The sequence below is a fragment of the Prionailurus viverrinus genome, chromosome C1 (assembly GCF_022837055.1).
Source record: "Prionailurus viverrinus isolate Anna chromosome C1, UM_Priviv_1.0, whole genome shotgun sequence".
In the NCBI taxonomy this organism is placed as follows: domain Eukaryota; kingdom Metazoa; phylum Chordata; class Mammalia; order Carnivora; family Felidae; genus Prionailurus; species Prionailurus viverrinus.
Window position 1 is genome coordinate 67,703,682 of NC_062568.1, and position 16,881 is coordinate 67,720,562.

Consider the following 16,881-nt stretch of genomic DNA (forward strand, 5'->3'; position numbering starts at 1 on the left):
AAAGAAGTAATTTGTAAACTTACATTACTGGGTGTTGATTATATTTTTGTGTACTTTAATAGAGTTCCTTTATTCCATATAAACAGTATTGCAAAAACTATTTTTATATTCTTGAGTTTATTATCAGTAGAAAATACTATGTGTAGCTTTGAGTAGAAATAATACGACAGCATTTCTCAACCTGTGATCCAAGAACTTCCAGTGATAGGTAAAGATCTCTCAGGTGTCATCAAATAGGGTAATGGAGTCTGTTTCCATTTAAGGTTGGTTTTTTTTTGTTTGTTTGTTTTTGTTTTAATTTCATAAGGAGAAAGAGCAGCAAAAGGAATCAGAAGAAAGTAGGAGAAGGAAAAAAAAAGGGAAAAGAAAGTTAAAATTTGCATTTGATAGTACCTGCCCTTGTGACTTTCTATTTGAGTTTCATTCTGGAAATGACTGTTTTGTCTCTCATGTCTTAATACATGAAATATTATCTGGTAGGAGGGAGAGACCTGCCTACTTCATTAATTCAACAAATATTTCACTCCTTTACTGGGTGCTTTTTATGATATTCCCTTTATTTTCGAATTTCTTTCTCTTTTTCTTTTTGTATATGGCAAACTCCTTTATCCTGTGAGTTGTAGCTCAAGTTATTTCCTTCTTTTTAAAATGTCAATACCCAGGCTTCCCATTAGAGTCCTTTCTAGAGGAGGATAACATCATCTAGAGCCTCTGCTTTTTTTCCTACACAGTGTTTGGTAATTGATTTAAAAAATAAAAAACAACAACAGCAACAACAACAAAACACATCCAGTCATGTACCAAGGAATAAGAAACAGGCCAAAAGGGAAAAGAAACAAAAATAGACCAAGACGTAACCCAGAAATTAGAGTAATCAGAAATGGACTTTAAAATAACTGTAATATGTTTAAGAATATAGATCATAAAATTGAGAATTTTAACAGAGACCCAGAGTCTATAAAAGTATAAACAAATTAGAATTCTATAACTGAAGAAGCATTGACATTATGAACTCAATAGATAGGTGTAACAGCTGATTTGTTAAAACCTAAGGAGTAGATTAGTACACCAGAAAGAACAAGATTATAGTATGGAAAGCCAAAAGTATTAAAAATATAGAAAAGAGCAAAGGGAACATATGGGACATGGTGAAAAGTCTAACATAAACATAATTTGGGTCCCAGCAAGAGAGGAGAGAGAAAATGGAAGCATTATCTGAAGTGATAGTGGCCCAGAACTTTCTGAAAGAGACCATTGAAAATAAGCCATACATTCTATAAATGCAGTGAAATGTTAGCAGGATTAAAAAAAAAAAAAAAAGAGGGGATCCTAGGTGGCTCAGTCGGATCGGTCATGATCTCATGATTTGTGAGTTTGAACCCTGCATCTGGCTCGCTGCTGTCAGCATGGAGCCCACTTTGAATCCTCTGTCCCCTTCTCTCTCTGCCCTTCCCCTTCTCACACCCTCTCCCTCTCTCAAAAATGAATAAGCATTAAAAAATAAATAAAATAGGGGTGCCTGGGTGGCTCAGTCGGTTAAGCAGCCGACTTCGGCTCAGGTCATGATCTCACGGTCCGTGAGTTCGAGCCCCGCGTTGGGCTCTGTGCTGACAGCTCGAAGCCTGGAGCCTGTTTCAGATTCTGTGTCTCCCTCTCTCTGACCCTCCCCCATTCATGCTCTGTCTCTCTCTCTCTCTCAAAAATAAACAAACGTTAAAAAAATTTTTTTAAATAAATAAAATAAAATAAAAATGAAGCATACCACTGTCAAACTGCTAAAAAACAAAGACAAGATCTTGAACGCAGCCAGGAAGAGCAACAATCAGACAGGTGATTTCTCAATAGGAACGATGGAAGTCAAAACAACAAAATGACATCTTAAGTGAAAGATAAGCTGACAATCTAGAATTCCGTATTTGCAAAAATATCCTTTAAACATGAAGGCAGTATAAAGATATTGACAGAAAACCCAAAAACTGAAGGAGTTTGTAATAGAATAGACTTGTAGTTAAAGAAACACCAAAGGGATTTCTTCAAACAAATGGAAAATGATTCCAGTTAGTAACACAGAAATACAAGGAAAAAAGAGGGAGGAGAATCAAGATGGCAGAGTGGGAGGATCCGGAGCTCCACTCCGCCCATGGACCCAGCCCGGCTATAATGATCTACAGATCAGCTCTCTTTGAGCATGACTAGAGCTAGCAGAGCAGCTCTTCCACAGATAAAGATGGAAAGAAAAAGCCACATTGGGAAGGGTAGGAGGGGCAGAGATGTGGTCATCACCACTCAACCGGCCTTACAAGAAACCTTAAAGGGACTCCGTTAGGCAGAAAAAAACATAAATAGAAGAAGATTTTGAAAGAAAAAAATGCACTGGTAAAGGGAAACGTCTAGTATGGGTAGTGGATCAACCACTTATAAAGCTAGTATGAAGATTAAAAGACAGAAGTAGTAAAGTCAGTTATATCTACAATAATTAGGTAAGGGATGCACAAAATAAAAAGTTATAAAATAAGATGTCAGATATAAAATGTGGAGAGAGCAAAATGTGGTGCTTTTAGAATGTGTTCAAACTTAAGCAACCATCAACTTAAAATAGACTGCTGTCTACATAGGATGCTCTATGTATGAACCTCATGGTAACCACAAACCAAAAACCTATAATAGATACACAAAAAATAAAGAGAAAGGAATCCAAACATAACATTAAAGAAAGTCATATCACAAGGGAAGGAGCAAAAGAAGGAACAGAAAGAACTACAAAAGCAACCAGAAAGCAATTAACGAAATGGCTGTACATACATAGCTATCAATAATTACTTTAAATGTAAATGGTCTAAATGTTCCAGTTAAAAGACAAAGGGTGACTAAATAAATTAAAAAAAAAAAAAAGACCCCTAGGGTACCTGGCTGGCTCAGTTGGTAGAGCACGTGACTCTTGATCTTGGGGTTGTGAGTTCAAGCCCGCATTGGGCATAGAGCTTCAACAAAAACAAAACAAGACTCATTTACAGTCTGCCTATAAGACTCACTTCAGACCTAAAGAAACATATAGACTGAAAGTGAAGAAATGGAAAAAGATATTACATGGAAATGGAAAGAAAGCTGGGTAGCAATACTTAGACAAAACAGACTATTTATTTACTTATTTATTTAGAGCACACAAGCAGGGGAAAGGGGCAGAGTGGGGGAGAGAGAATCACAAGCTGATCCAGAGCCTGACATGGGGCTTGATGCAGGGCACAATCCCACAACCCTGGGATAATGACCTGAGCCAAAATCAAGAGTCAGATGCTTAACCGATTGAGCCACGTAGGCACCCCTAGACAAAACTGACTTTAAAAGAAAGACTGTTAACAAGAGACAAAGAAGGGCATTACATAATCATAAAGAGATCAATCGAACAAGAGAATATAACAATTACAAATATCTGTACACCCAACATATGAGCACCTAAATATATAAAGCAAATATTAACAGATATGAAGGTAGAAATTGACAGTAATACAATAATAGTAGGGGACTTTAACATTCCACTTATATCAGTGAATATATCATCCAGACAGAAAATCAATAAGGAAACAGCGGCCTTAACATATTAAACCACATGGACTTAATAGATACATACAGACCCAAGGGAAGAATCCACATTCTTTTCAAATGCAGATGGACTATTCTCACCTTAGGTCACATGTTAGGCCACAAAACAAGTCTCAATAAATTTAAAGATTGAGATCATATCAAGCATCTTTTCTTAAATGTTTATTTATTTTGAGAGAGAGCATGTGTGTGAGCAGGGGAGGAGCAGAGAGAGGGAAGGAGAATCAGTCCCAAGCAAGGTCCGTGCTGACAGTGGGGTGTGATCTCAGGAATCTTGAGATCATGATCCGAGCCGAAATCAAGAGTCAGCTGCTCAACTGACTGAGCCACTCATGCGCCCCAAGTATCTTTTCTGATAACATAGCTAGTATGAAACTAGATATCAAATACAAGAGAGAAAAAAAAAAAGGTAAAAAAATCCCCAAACCCCACAAACATATGGAGGCTAAACAACATGGTATGAAACAACATGGAAGAAATCAAAGAGGAAATTAAAAATACCTTGAGGTATTATATGATTTCACTTATATGTGAATCTAGAAAAGTTCCTCTGAGTAAGAACCAGACTTTCAAAGAGGGCAGCAAAGGTATATAATGAAAGTATGATGGTTGAGTACTGTTTCGTAGGAAGAGGATCTAAGGGCATTGCCCCTCCACCTACAGACTTTCAACCACACATTCTGTTTTCAGGTCCTCCCTGAACGCTTCCCCTACAGATGTGTGTCTGGCCTCTCCAATTCTTAAACCTTTCTGGACTTCTTGCTTTTTAACTCCTGAGATAATACTGCACATACAGTTTTACAGCCAGATTTTTTTTTTATACTTAATGTTTCATTATATAACTGTTGCTAAAATACCCTACCAACTACCTTTAAGCCACCACAATGAGAAAGTTCTAGATTCCTACCAGAGTTCAAGCCAAGGTAGTCACAGGTGTCATGCAAGTACTTACAGAACAGCAGGAAGGAGAAAACCTGTATATAAAATAAATTGTATCTTGAGACACCTATCCTTATGCTAGTTCATCTTGAATGATTTATTTTTTATTTTTAATCTCTACACTGAACGTGGGCCTCGAACCTACAACCCCAAGATCAAGAGTCATGTGTTCTACCAACTGAGTCAGCCAGGCAGGCACCCCCATCTTGAATGAGTTAACTACTAAATGTAGCAGTATGAGGCCAGGAAAAATCCAGGTCTCACCATGGAGGCAATTTTAAGTAACCTGTGGTATTATTTAGAATATTGACCCAGATGCTGTACGGTGACCTGAATTAACAATGGCTTATCAAGATAGAAGTTTGTTTTCTGTCTCGTAACAATCCAAGTGTGATATGATGGCTCCATGTAGAATCCTTCTGTCTTGTTGCTTTCTTCTTCTTAGGGTGTTTCCATTGTTCATATGATTAAAGATGGCTGAGTACACGTTAGCCAGTGGGAAAGGGGAAGTATGATCCAGGGAACACACTTTGAAAGTACTTTTAAAGGCTATTTTGCACCTTTCACTTCAGCTCACAGCTCATTATCCAGAAGTTACTAGAAGACTGGAAAACAGTTTAGCTTGGTGGCCGTGTATTTTGTGCTATATAAGAAACTGAGGGAAACGAAATGAAATGAAATAATGAAATGGAAATGAAATGAAGTGAAATGAAATGAAATGAGACAAAATAAAACTCAATAAATACACCAGAAAAGAAATGCTGAGGTTAAGTACTGGGGACAGCTAATGGTCTTTGCTATATTCTGAGCTTAGTAAAGTCAAGTTGTTGAATTTAACTTAACATAGCTCTGAGCTTAAGTCCTGATCTTTGTAGTAAGGGATTCTTTTACTTGTGTATACCAAAATTACAAACAAAACTTAAAAATAAAACCAGGAAAAATCATAGTGATTTTCCCTATAGAGGCTTAAGGAAATAGGGAAGATTAATGCCTTATGCTTCTTTTATTCACTGGTATTCAGTAAAATCCTCCTCTGTTTTCTCCATTCTGGCCAGTGAAATCAAGCTCTTTTACTTTTGCTTCTAATACTAATGAAATTCCAGAGCCAAGGTTTACAGATGTACACATTTAATTTTTTTTTAACGTTTATTTATTTTTGGGACAGAGAGAGAGCATGAACGGGGGAGGGGCAGAGAGAGAGGGAGACACAGAATCAGAAGCAGGCTCCAGGCTCTGAGCCATCAGCCCAGAGCCCGACGTGGGGCTCGAACTCACGGACCGCGAGATCGTGACCTGAGCTGAAGTCAGATGCTTAACCGACTGAGCCACCCAGGCGCCCCCAGATGTACACATTTATAACGAACAGGAAAAGAGATCAAGAGACGAAAGAGGTGCCACTCCCCTTTGCAGCAATGGAGGAAGAGAGATGGTTCTGTTTCACAGAACTAAGTTCAACGAATCTGCTTTGATGAGGTGTTAAACTAAAAACATTCATAAGAACATCAATCTTGTTTTCCTGTGCAATATGAAAACGTGTCTGAATATTCATAATCTAGCAATTTGTTCTCTGTTCTTGGAAGTATAATTTTTAAGAAAGGTCTTATAAACTCTTGAGACTTTGAAATTGTTACTACATACTGCAAAGACAACCTTCACAAAGAGCTTGTATTTCTATTGGTTGTCTTTCTTGATAGTTCGTTGCCTTGGTAATAATGCTGTAATCTACATGTCTGAATTTCTAAACACCCTAAAGGCTTGTAACTTTGTTCTGTCAAATCAGAAGAGAATCATTGGCACATTTCTCTTCTTCCATATATAGAATGGAGAAAAATAAATTCCCATCACAGTAGTCGATTTCTTTTGACAAAGACTGAGAGCTTTGTTGCTAAATTAACAAGGGACATTGCCTTTCTTTTTCTCTTTGAAAATTTAATATCTACTATCTTTAGGAATTCATGGAATTCTTTTCAAGTTATTTAACAGGGTTTCTTTTTTCCCATATAGACTGTCCTTCATCTACCTGGGTTCAGTTCCAAGACAGTTGTTACATTTTTCTTCAAGAAGCCATCAAAGTAGAAAGCATAGAGGACGTCAGAAATCAGTGTACTGATCATGGTAAGGAGTTCATTCCTTTTTTTTTTTTCAGTCTTTAAATAGTGTTGACTAATTCCTTGAAAAAATAGTTTTGTCAGGGCGCCTGGGTGGCTCAGTCGGTTAAGCTTCCAACTTTGGCTCAGGTCATGATCTTGTTGTCTGTGAGTTTGAGCCCCGCATCGGGCTCTGTGCTGACAGCTCGGAGTCTCTGGCCTGCTTCAGATTCTGTGTCTCCCTCTCTCTCTGCTCCTCCCCCGCTTGCATGCTCGCTCGCTCTCTCTCTCTCAAAAATAAATAGTTTTGTCATATCTCGCTTTTACCTGGGTCCCTGTAATAAATGGACCATTTTTATTGTATAATACATAAGCCATAAGTGGAATTGGGCATATACTTAACCTTTGAGTTGGGAGACAGCTGTTAGCCAGTACTGTCCAAAGCTTTGTGCCAGAAACTTAGCAACAGCAGTGTCCGTTTAATGTGCATACTCTGTGCCAGGCACTGTGCTTAGGCACACCATATACTTTTACCTGGCTTTAATGAACATAACAAACCTATCAGGTAGTTTTTTTATTATCCTCCTTTTATCAACGGGACAAACTAAGTGCAGTTTATTTGTTCAAGGTCACACAGGTAGTAAGTGACAGAGCCAGGATTTAAACCAGGGTCTAGCAAGGTCTAACAGAACACTCTGTTATTCTGCCTTGAAAGTGCTGTTTCAGGTATGTAGTGTGGGCAGAAGTCAAATGGGACCATGAAGTGAAACTGTGGTAAAGAAATGTATGTTAAACAAAAAGGAGAAGGGCGCCTGGGTGGCTTAGTCTGTTGACTGTCTGACTCTTGATTTCAGCTCAGGTCATGATCTCATCGTTCGTGAGATCAAGCCCCACCTCGGGCTCTGCGCTGACAGCTCAGAGCCTGCTTGGGATTCTCTCCCTGCCCCTCTCCTGCTCATGCTCTCTTTCTCTCTCTCTCTCAAAATTAAAAAAAAAATTAAAAAAGAAAAGAAAGAAAGAAAGAAAGAAAGAAAAGGAAAGAAAGAGAAAGAAAAAAGAGAAAAAGGCTATTTGCTAGCAGATACATTCAGTGTTCTCCAGAAAATATATTTACAACTTCACATTGTGAAATATTTTAAATAAAAATTGTATTTTTAAAAAGGTGTGCTTGGGTGTTCTTTATATGTTTGGCTGTTTGGCCCAAAGTGCATCCTTGTTGTTGTCTCTAACTGTTGTGATACTTGGAAGTTCAAACTGAAACTAGGATGTGAACTAGTAACTTTTTCAACTGAAATACCTGTGATGGTGATAGGAGAGTCCTTGATTCTTTAGAGGTGTTTTTTATTACTGCATGAGATCTAAAATCTCTTGATTATTTCATTAAATTTTATCTTAGACTCATCAGTAACTCCAGCATTTAGAAATGCCCTTTACCTTAAAAAAAAAAATCTAACAACCGACCAATACAACATTTTGGAAGAATATCAAATCATATTCACTTATCATAGAAGGAGTGAATGTAAGCATAGAGGTTTTTAATCCTGGTAAGTGCCATGTAGTACTCAATGCATATTGTTTCCCTTTGAAAAACTCATACCTGCCAAATGGTGTTGAACATTGGCTCTTTGAAAACAAGACATTTCGAATCTACCAGTATGGTTTCATTTTAAAGAAATTGAGGGCTGCCTAGGTGGCTCAATCGGTTAAGCATCTGACTCTTGATTTCAGCTCAGGTCATGAGCTCACGGTTTGTGAGTTTGAGCCCCGAGTCAGGCAGGCCCTGTGCTGACAGCGTGGAGCCTGCTTAGGATTCTCTCTCTCTGCCCATCAGCTGCTCACACACTCTCTATCAAAATAAATAAATATTTTTTCAAAAATTGAATAATAGGCATTTTTTCAAATGGGACTTCCCCTGTAACAATTTTCTATCTTTTTAAAAAATACTTATATTAGGTATAATGTAGATTTCAATAACAGACATTATTTGGGAGGCTGAGAGCCTAGAAAAGACCTATTACACTCTTACTAGCCTGTATGAACCACGATGTCAGAATTCACTGTCCAGTTTTACTACTTATCTTTAGCAATTAAGCAAATGCTTACTTTACAGAGGCAAAATTACTACTGGTTGCCATTTTTCTTTAGCAAAGCAAAACAGAATTGGAAACAGCCAGAAACTTTGTGATTTGACCTTGATTGCTTGTTCTGGAGTCCATTAACTCTACTTGTTCAAGCAGGGCAGCCACTAAGGAATTTAAAATGTTTATTTATTTTTGAGAGAGAGAGAACACAAGCAGGGAAGGGGGACAGAGAGGAGGAGACACGGAATCTGAAGCAGACTCCAGACTCTGAGCTGTCAGCACAGAGCCCGATGCGGGGCTCGAACCCACAAACCATGAGATCATGGCTTGAGCTGAAGTTGGATGCTTAATGGACTGAGCCACCCAGAGGCCCCAGGAATTTTAAATTGTTATATTCAAATTTGCTTATAAAATTTATCTTGTGTCTAAAGAAAAATATCTCTTTTCCCCAGTTAAAAATCTATAAATTCAGTTTGTCTTACTGATTGGATTTTTAAAAATTTCTCATACATTTCTCTTTACCTTACCATTTATTTGAAAATCCTCTATATTTGTTTCTACTCTGGAAATACCCAGTTCATTAATGAATCAGAAAATTAGCTAAAATTAGTTAATAACACTGGTATTTATTTTTGGCTACACCAGTGTTTTGGTTAAGAGTCGTAGGTAGACATAAATTCAGTGTTTGCTATGTCAGAAGAAGAAAAAGCATAAGGTATAATACTACAGTATTTACATTGGGATTTATAAAATCTTGCCAGCTATACAAAATCGTATGTTAAACCTGTCATTAGGGGTTTAGAAAACAAGTGACTTGTTACCTTTTGTGCTGCAGTGAGCTATCTTTAGAAATATTCCCAGTGTTTTGTATAATTTACTTCATATTACCTCTCCTTATTTTTGGTATCCTTATTCATTTAGGTAAATAATTGTGAGGGGCTAACATTTTTCTTATTTTGCAACATTTACCTTTAATTTATGTTATCATTATAATAGAAAAAAGAAATATTTTCAATATTTCTTTTTTGTGATTTGTGAGATATGTCACTAGCTATAAAAAGAATTGAAGACCCATATTATATCTCAGCAGGTAGTGTCACTGGTAATGCACTGTAAAAAAATTTTTCTTGAGCACATGCATTCTCCAGGGACTTACCCTGTCATTTGTTAAAGAAAATGAAAGTGTGTCTTATTTGCCTGACACAGTAATTTAAGTTTATACAGTATTTAATTAGATTACAATGTTAAGAATCATTAAAGTTCCCTTGGCTTCCACAAGGTCAAAGAAAAGGATGAAAAACTCCTCTCTGAACACTTAAGCCAAAACTATAACCTAGTTAAATACTTCCCTTGAGAATTTTTCTAGAGTGGTATTTTGGTCACATTTTACAAGTGAGTACAAGTATCAGGGTGAAACAAATTAAAAGTCTGTGTGACATTTAACAGGCAGGAAGCTGGAAATGATAAGAAAACCATCAGAGTTTTTCAAAATGGAGATATGACTCAGAGAGCCTTGCTGAATCCTAACTTTGGATTAAAGTATTGTTATCTGATTTTTCTTTTAAAAGTTCTTTGTAATATGCACAATCACTATTAAAAAACTTAGAAAAATACATGAGCAAATATTTTAAACATATAGCAAAATCACCCTAAATCGCACCACCCTAATAAGGAAATGTAATGATTGTTAACATTTTGGTTAAATATCCTAGACATTTCACCCCAGGCAAATTTATATTAATAAATACTTTTTTCTTTTTTTTTTTAATGCAGTGTGCCTTTTAATGTTTATTTTTGAGAGAGAGTACCAGAGGGGGAGGAGCAGAGAGAGAGGGAGGATCCGAAGTAGCTCTGTGCTGTGTGTGCAGAGCCCTATGCAGGGTTTGAACTCATGAACTGTGAGATCATGACCTGAGCTGAAGTTGGGTGCTTAACCTACTGAGCCACCCAGGCGTCCCAGCTATTTTTTTAATATGTAAAAAAAGGGATATTTGGCAAACTGTCCCGTAATTTGCATTTTCCATTAAAGATGTCTGTGGCAGCAAAAATGTAATGCATATTTCCTAATAACTGTGTATTAATCCAGTATATAGAAATGCCATAATTGATTTAATTAATCCTTTAATATTGGCTATTGAATTATTTGCAATCTTTCAGTGTCACAAACATGTGGTGAACATTAATGATTGTGTCTGAGCACAGAGCCAATGATTGCTGGGTCAAATACGTGCCCTTTTAGGGGCTTTTTGACACATCTTGCCATATTGTTTCCAAGAAGGTTGTACTAATTTTTACTCCACCTAACCACTTATGAGTTTCTATTTTGTTATACCCAGGGCCAACACTGTTTAATCTAGAAGTCTGAAAGGCTGCTTAATTTAATTTTCATTTCTTTACCAGTGAGATTGCATTTCTCACACATTTCTTTTGTTAGATTTCCTTCTGTGAGGGTGAACTGTCTTTTACAGTCTTGAAACAATTATTTTTCTTCCATTAAGGTGTTGGCTTCTTTATTTATAATAGAGCTGCAGTCTGCCTGGTTTGTGATTTTCTTCTCTAACAATCCAGTATGGTTTAGGGGAGACTTTTTGGCCCTATAGTAATTTTCTTTTCCCCTATTGTTAAATTTATTGGGTTTTTTTTTTTGGTAAGCTTCTTGTAAGATATAAAAGTAATCATTTAATAAAAATTTTTCTTAGTATATCAGTACATAGTAGCTCTGTCTTTTCCATTTAACTGTTAACTTATTACAAAATATTATCAACTTTAGAGTGATGTCATAAATATAGTAGCCTACAGTTTAAGCCACCTGTAATTCTCAAAGGATGGTCCCTGGATCAGCAGCATCAGCATCACCTGGGAACTTGTTGGGAATGTAAATTCTCAGGCCCCATCTCATTCCAGTTGGAAGCCCTCCAGATTTTGATGCATGCTCAAGGTGGAGAACCACTGAACTAAGACAATATTCTGGAATTTTCAGGAGACTTTGTTAAGTTTGGATGATTTTGGAAGAATGCAATAGTAGGCAAGAGTACCTTATTTCTCCATGTACTTGCATTAGTTATAGTACAGGAAGTCTCCACACTGTAAAATATATGTAGGATCAACAACTTATCATTGGAAAATGGGAAAATTGTTACCTCTAAATTACTGAGGCTGAGAAGTCCTATGTTTATTATTTTTGTGTTATGTTCCATATTTAGCTGAGTACACCTGAAAGGCTGTTACATTATTATTATTATTTTTTTTTTTTTGTCTTACACCCAGGGATTAGATGTATCCTCCCTGCCAGCTTTCTGGCTGCTTTGAGCACAAGCCTTGATGTCATCATTTATTCAACTGTCTTCACTTGAAAAAACAGAATATCATGAAAGGAACTAACTCTACTAGCATTTTCTCTAAAGTATTATCCAATTAAGACAGTGAAATGCTTTTTAATTTGCAAGACAATCTTTGTCTAGGTAAGGAAACAGGGTTAAATATCTCTTGGAAAAGTAGTTACTCCTGATATTTATAGGATGCTTGTATGTATATGTAGCTTATAGACTTTAAGAACCACAAAAGCTAATGTATGGGAGATATAAAATATAGATCGCTGCTGCTCTTTACTCTTGAATCACATGAAAGTGTGATTAACTATCCAATGATAGACCTCTTTTATTGATCATTTTCCTTAACCAGGAATTTTCTAAAGACCACAGAATATGTACATGTAAGGCTTTGGGCAGCAGGCACATGAAGGCCAGTTAAATGAGGCAAGTCAGAGACTGTTGCTTAATTTCACATCTTGCAACTGTTCTGGCACGTTGACTTTATAGTTTTCAGTTCTCCTAGATTTGGTCAGAGCTTCTCCTCCCTACACTAGTAAACAAAGGAGAAACCGTGGTTGCTTGAGGAAGAGGTGATGGGAAAAAGGAAAGTTGAGAGATGCAGAAAATATGTTCTATTGCTGAAGCCTCCCGTGATGTTTTGTTCCCTTGTCTGTAAATTACCAACTCTACATAAATGAGAATATAAAATTGTTGTGCTCAATTTATCACATCACTTTACTTTACTCATGAATATATTGTCTCTTCAAAATTGTGCATATTCTCAAGCTGAAACTTAAAAAGGTGTGAAAGTATAATACATTATGGTAAATGTATTATAATGCATAATTTTTATATAATTCCTGTGATCTGCATGGATTCTGGAAACATGGTAACTTTATTTCTACCTAAAAATAATTTCAGGAGCAGACATGGTAAGCATACATAATGAAGAAGAAAATGCTTTTATACTGGAGACTTTGAAAAAGCAATGGAAAGGCCCAGATGATATCCTACTAGGCATGTTTTTTGACACAGATGGTAAGTAATATTTACCTTGTAGGAAACCATTTTTTTTTTTTTTTAATGGTAACAAAACTGGTAACTTTGAGATTCTTCAGTTCTGTAGTTCAAGTTGATGTTTCCTGTAGTCTCTGGGTATTCTATTTTCACTGTGCACCTATGACCTATACTGCAACTCTTTCCTGAGCAGCTGTGTTTCTTTTGTCCGGATTAAAATATGGTTCTAGGCTCAGCATTTTTGTAATATGGTAGTGTCATAAATGTGTCAACTGTAGGATATCGCTAGATTGAACTATCAAGGTTATATTATGTATTTATTGTCCCTGTAGGAAACAGAAAGTACATGCATTATTAATGAAATGAAACTACTAAGGTTACTATTAATATTTTAATTTTCTTGGCTATTTCCCCCAAGAAAATGTTTTTATTATTTTCAAAAACGGGATCTTCCGTAGAACCTCTTTGAGCCAGTACCTCTCATTTGCTGGTACACAAGATATATTCCTCCTAATTTAAATCCTACAACTAAAAGTTTTGAGCAGACATATCTTAGTAATTTTCCACCTTTAATCCCAGATCCTTTTCTTAGGCTTTCTTTTTAACTCCATTTAACACTGTCATAATGATAAAAATATTCTTAACTGACAGATGCAAGTTTCAAGTGGTTTGATAAGTCAAATATGACATTTGATAAATGGACAGACCAAGAAGATGGTGAGGATCTAGTTGACACCTGTGCCTTTTTGCACACCAAGACAGGTGAATGGAAAAAAGGAAATTGTGAAATTTCTTCTGTGGAAGGAACCCTTTGTAAAGCAGCTAGTAAGTATAACTGAAAACTTTTTTCCATTTCTAGAGGGGTGGGGAAAGTAGGGCTGGTTTTAAAATAAAAATTTTTGAGACAAGTATGCCTCAATAAATTAGAGTAAGAAAGACTTCAGAATATATTAATTAGGATGCTATGCTCCCAAATCTTTTGGAAGTCCAATATAATTCTCATGTGAACCAGGCATACTTTCATTCTATCTGCTTATTCTTAGAGCCTGCAAGAGGTCAGAAATTTCTTCTCTTGTTCAAAGGAATTATCATAGCCTCCTTGCATGTTATTGGATTAGCTACTCATGTCTGATTCCAGAGTTCTAGCTAATGTTTAAAGAATTTGACCTTGTACAGGTACTAACATCCTTTGTTTAGGCAAATGAAGAAAAACTGCATTGTAGTCAATAACTTACTCTGGACTAAAATGTAATTTTTCTTCTGACCCATTAGAATGCTTTTTCTCCCCACCGCAATCCTGAGGGGCAAGCTCTGAACCTGGCCCCTGCCCTTCCAACCACCACCCCTGGGCTCTGGCCGTCCCCTCTTCCCCTTCAGAATGCTTTCTAATGGACAAAATTATTATGTCCCACAACAGTATTTTGATGTTATTGTTAAACATCAAAGCATGTTCCAAGTTTCAGAAAAAAATTTATTAAAAACACTTAAAATTTCAAAATATGATTTTGGGATACTTGAAACATGACAGCCATTTCTCCACTTTGCATCTTTAGTATTTCCCCCCTTCTACTTCAACTGTAAACCAAAATTATTTTCCCCTTTTGATTTTTTTGTATGTCTCAGCAGAGTTCTTAACTACAGTTGATTATATTAAATTTATCACAGTTTTATGGTGTGGAATTCCACTTCCAATATTTATTGGATTAAAAAATTTTTTTTTCATGTACTAAGTATCAGGGCACATTTATATAAACCAAATTTTTAATCAAACTATAACTGAAACATCAGAAATAGTGAGCAAATCCATACTAATGGGGTTACAGTTGTATACTTCAGTTTTATTAGGTTTGTCTTCTATAGAGCCTCTAACAAAAATTATTTTCCTCACCTCATCACTTTGAGTTTCCTTATTATTTCTCCACCAACCAAGCTAATACACTGTTAGACCTCTACATCTTAAAAAAAAAAAAAAAGAAACAAAAAACAACTTTGTTCAAAATGGAAAACAATTGACCAAGCAATAGAAATAGGGATATTAAGCTACTAAATTTCATTTTCAACTATTTTGAAAGTGTTTAAAGGCAAACTTAGAATAAAGTATACATGCTTGAATTTTAATTTTCATTTTCTTTTGCATTTTAGTCCCATATGAAAAGAAATATTTATCAGGTAAGTAATGGTCTTTTGTTAAAAATCTTCCCACAAGTAAAAATACATTAAGATTCTAATGTCAAAATATTCCTAAAGACCTCCTTAAAATTAATTATATAATTTTATAAAGTGGAACAACTTTTATAAGAATTTAGAAAGGTCTCAACTTAGTAATAAGACTTGACATCCTAATATGGTAACTGCAAATATGTATGAATTTTTTAAAATGCCAAATTGTATTTGCCCATTGAGTTCCCTTTTTTGTGGGAAATGAGTCTGCAATCTTTTGTTTAAAAAACTTTGACCTTATAATTATAGTTCTTTAAGGATCTGTCTTAAGGGTTTACTAAATGCATTTTTTTTTAAGTTCATTTACTTTGAGAGAGCCTGTGTGCATGAATAGAGGGGCAGAGAGAGAGGGGAGAGAGAATCCCAAGCAGGCTCTGCTCTGTCAGCAGAGCCAGATGTGGGGCTTTATTAGGAACAGTGAGATCATGACCTGAGCTGAGATCGAGTTGGACACTTAATTGACTGAACCACCCAGGTGCCCCTAAATGCATATTTTTTTGAAAGAACACGTAATATATTAACATGGTTGAAAAAGCAAAATAGTAAGGCAAATGCTGAAAAGTCCGTCTCCCATCTTGCCCCTGTCTACATTATTCTACTTTTATCCTTATTGGGCACCAGCTCAGTTTCTTAACTGTGTTTCTTTTGCCAAGATCAGCAAATTGAGATATAGGACTTACTTTGCCCTTTTATTCACTAATAGATTCTAGGTATCGACAATGCATACTCTTCCGTATATCTCTTTATGGATATAAACCAGCTCCAGACCCTTATTGGCTGGTTTCCAAACATTACAGTGCTGCAGTGAATGAATCTACTTGCACAAATACATTATTTAAAGATTAGATTCCCTGAAACGCAAATGTTGGATTTGAAAAGTGGATGTAGAACTTTGATCGATAACATGGTTTTAGAATTGTACTATTTTGCATTCCCAGAAACATGTCTATTAAAAATTCTGTATTTTTTTTTTTTTGCCAATTGGTAACATAATTTTTAATCTCTTTGAGGTGTGAATAAGATGCACAAATCTTAAGTGTACAGTTTGATGGTTGCCTCTGGATATACCTGGGTAACTACTTCTCAAATCAAGATAGAGCAAGAACATGTTACACCAAAAAATTTCCTTCATGCCCATTACCAATAATTGTATCCCCTACCATCATCTCTCCCAGAGTTACCCACTATTTTGAGTTCTATCACCATAGGTTAGAGTTGCTGGTTTAGAACATAGAATTCTACTGGCTTTTTTCACTCAAGAATTTTTTTAGATCCATCCATGTTATGTATATATTGTACTTATTCTACTGTTGTATAGTACTTTGTAAATGTATCACAATTTGTCCAATTTCCTATTACGTATATATGCATCATTTCTAGTTTGGTACTAAAATGATAGAACAGCCTATGAACATTCTCATTTGGACCTATTTTCTCATTTTCCTTGTGTATATTCCAAAGAGAAGAACTGCAAGGTCAATAGGGTAGCTAATATGTTTGGCTTTATTAGAAACTACCAAGTAATTTTTCAAAGTGGTTGAACTGCTACATTCCTACTGCACATCCATCCCATGGAAAGTCCCATCTAATTTCAGCCATTCAGGTGTGTGTAATCATTTTGGTTTT

At 36.0% G+C, this 16,881-nt stretch overlaps 1 protein-coding gene across 1 annotated transcript in view; it reads left to right on the forward strand.

Moving 5' to 3' along the window:
• LY75 (lymphocyte antigen 75) overlaps positions 1-16,881 on the forward strand; it is a 131,405-nt gene that overhangs the window by 109,539 nt on the left and 4,985 nt on the right. Inside the window, exons 35-38 of the mRNA XM_047870175.1 lie at positions 6,544-6,654; positions 12,940-13,056; positions 13,687-13,860; positions 15,178-15,204. Coding sequence (XP_047726131.1) covers positions 6,544-6,654; positions 12,940-13,056; positions 13,687-13,860; positions 15,178-15,204 — 429 coding nt within the window. The remainder of the gene's footprint in view (positions 1-6,543; positions 6,655-12,939; positions 13,057-13,686; positions 13,861-15,177; positions 15,205-16,881) is intronic.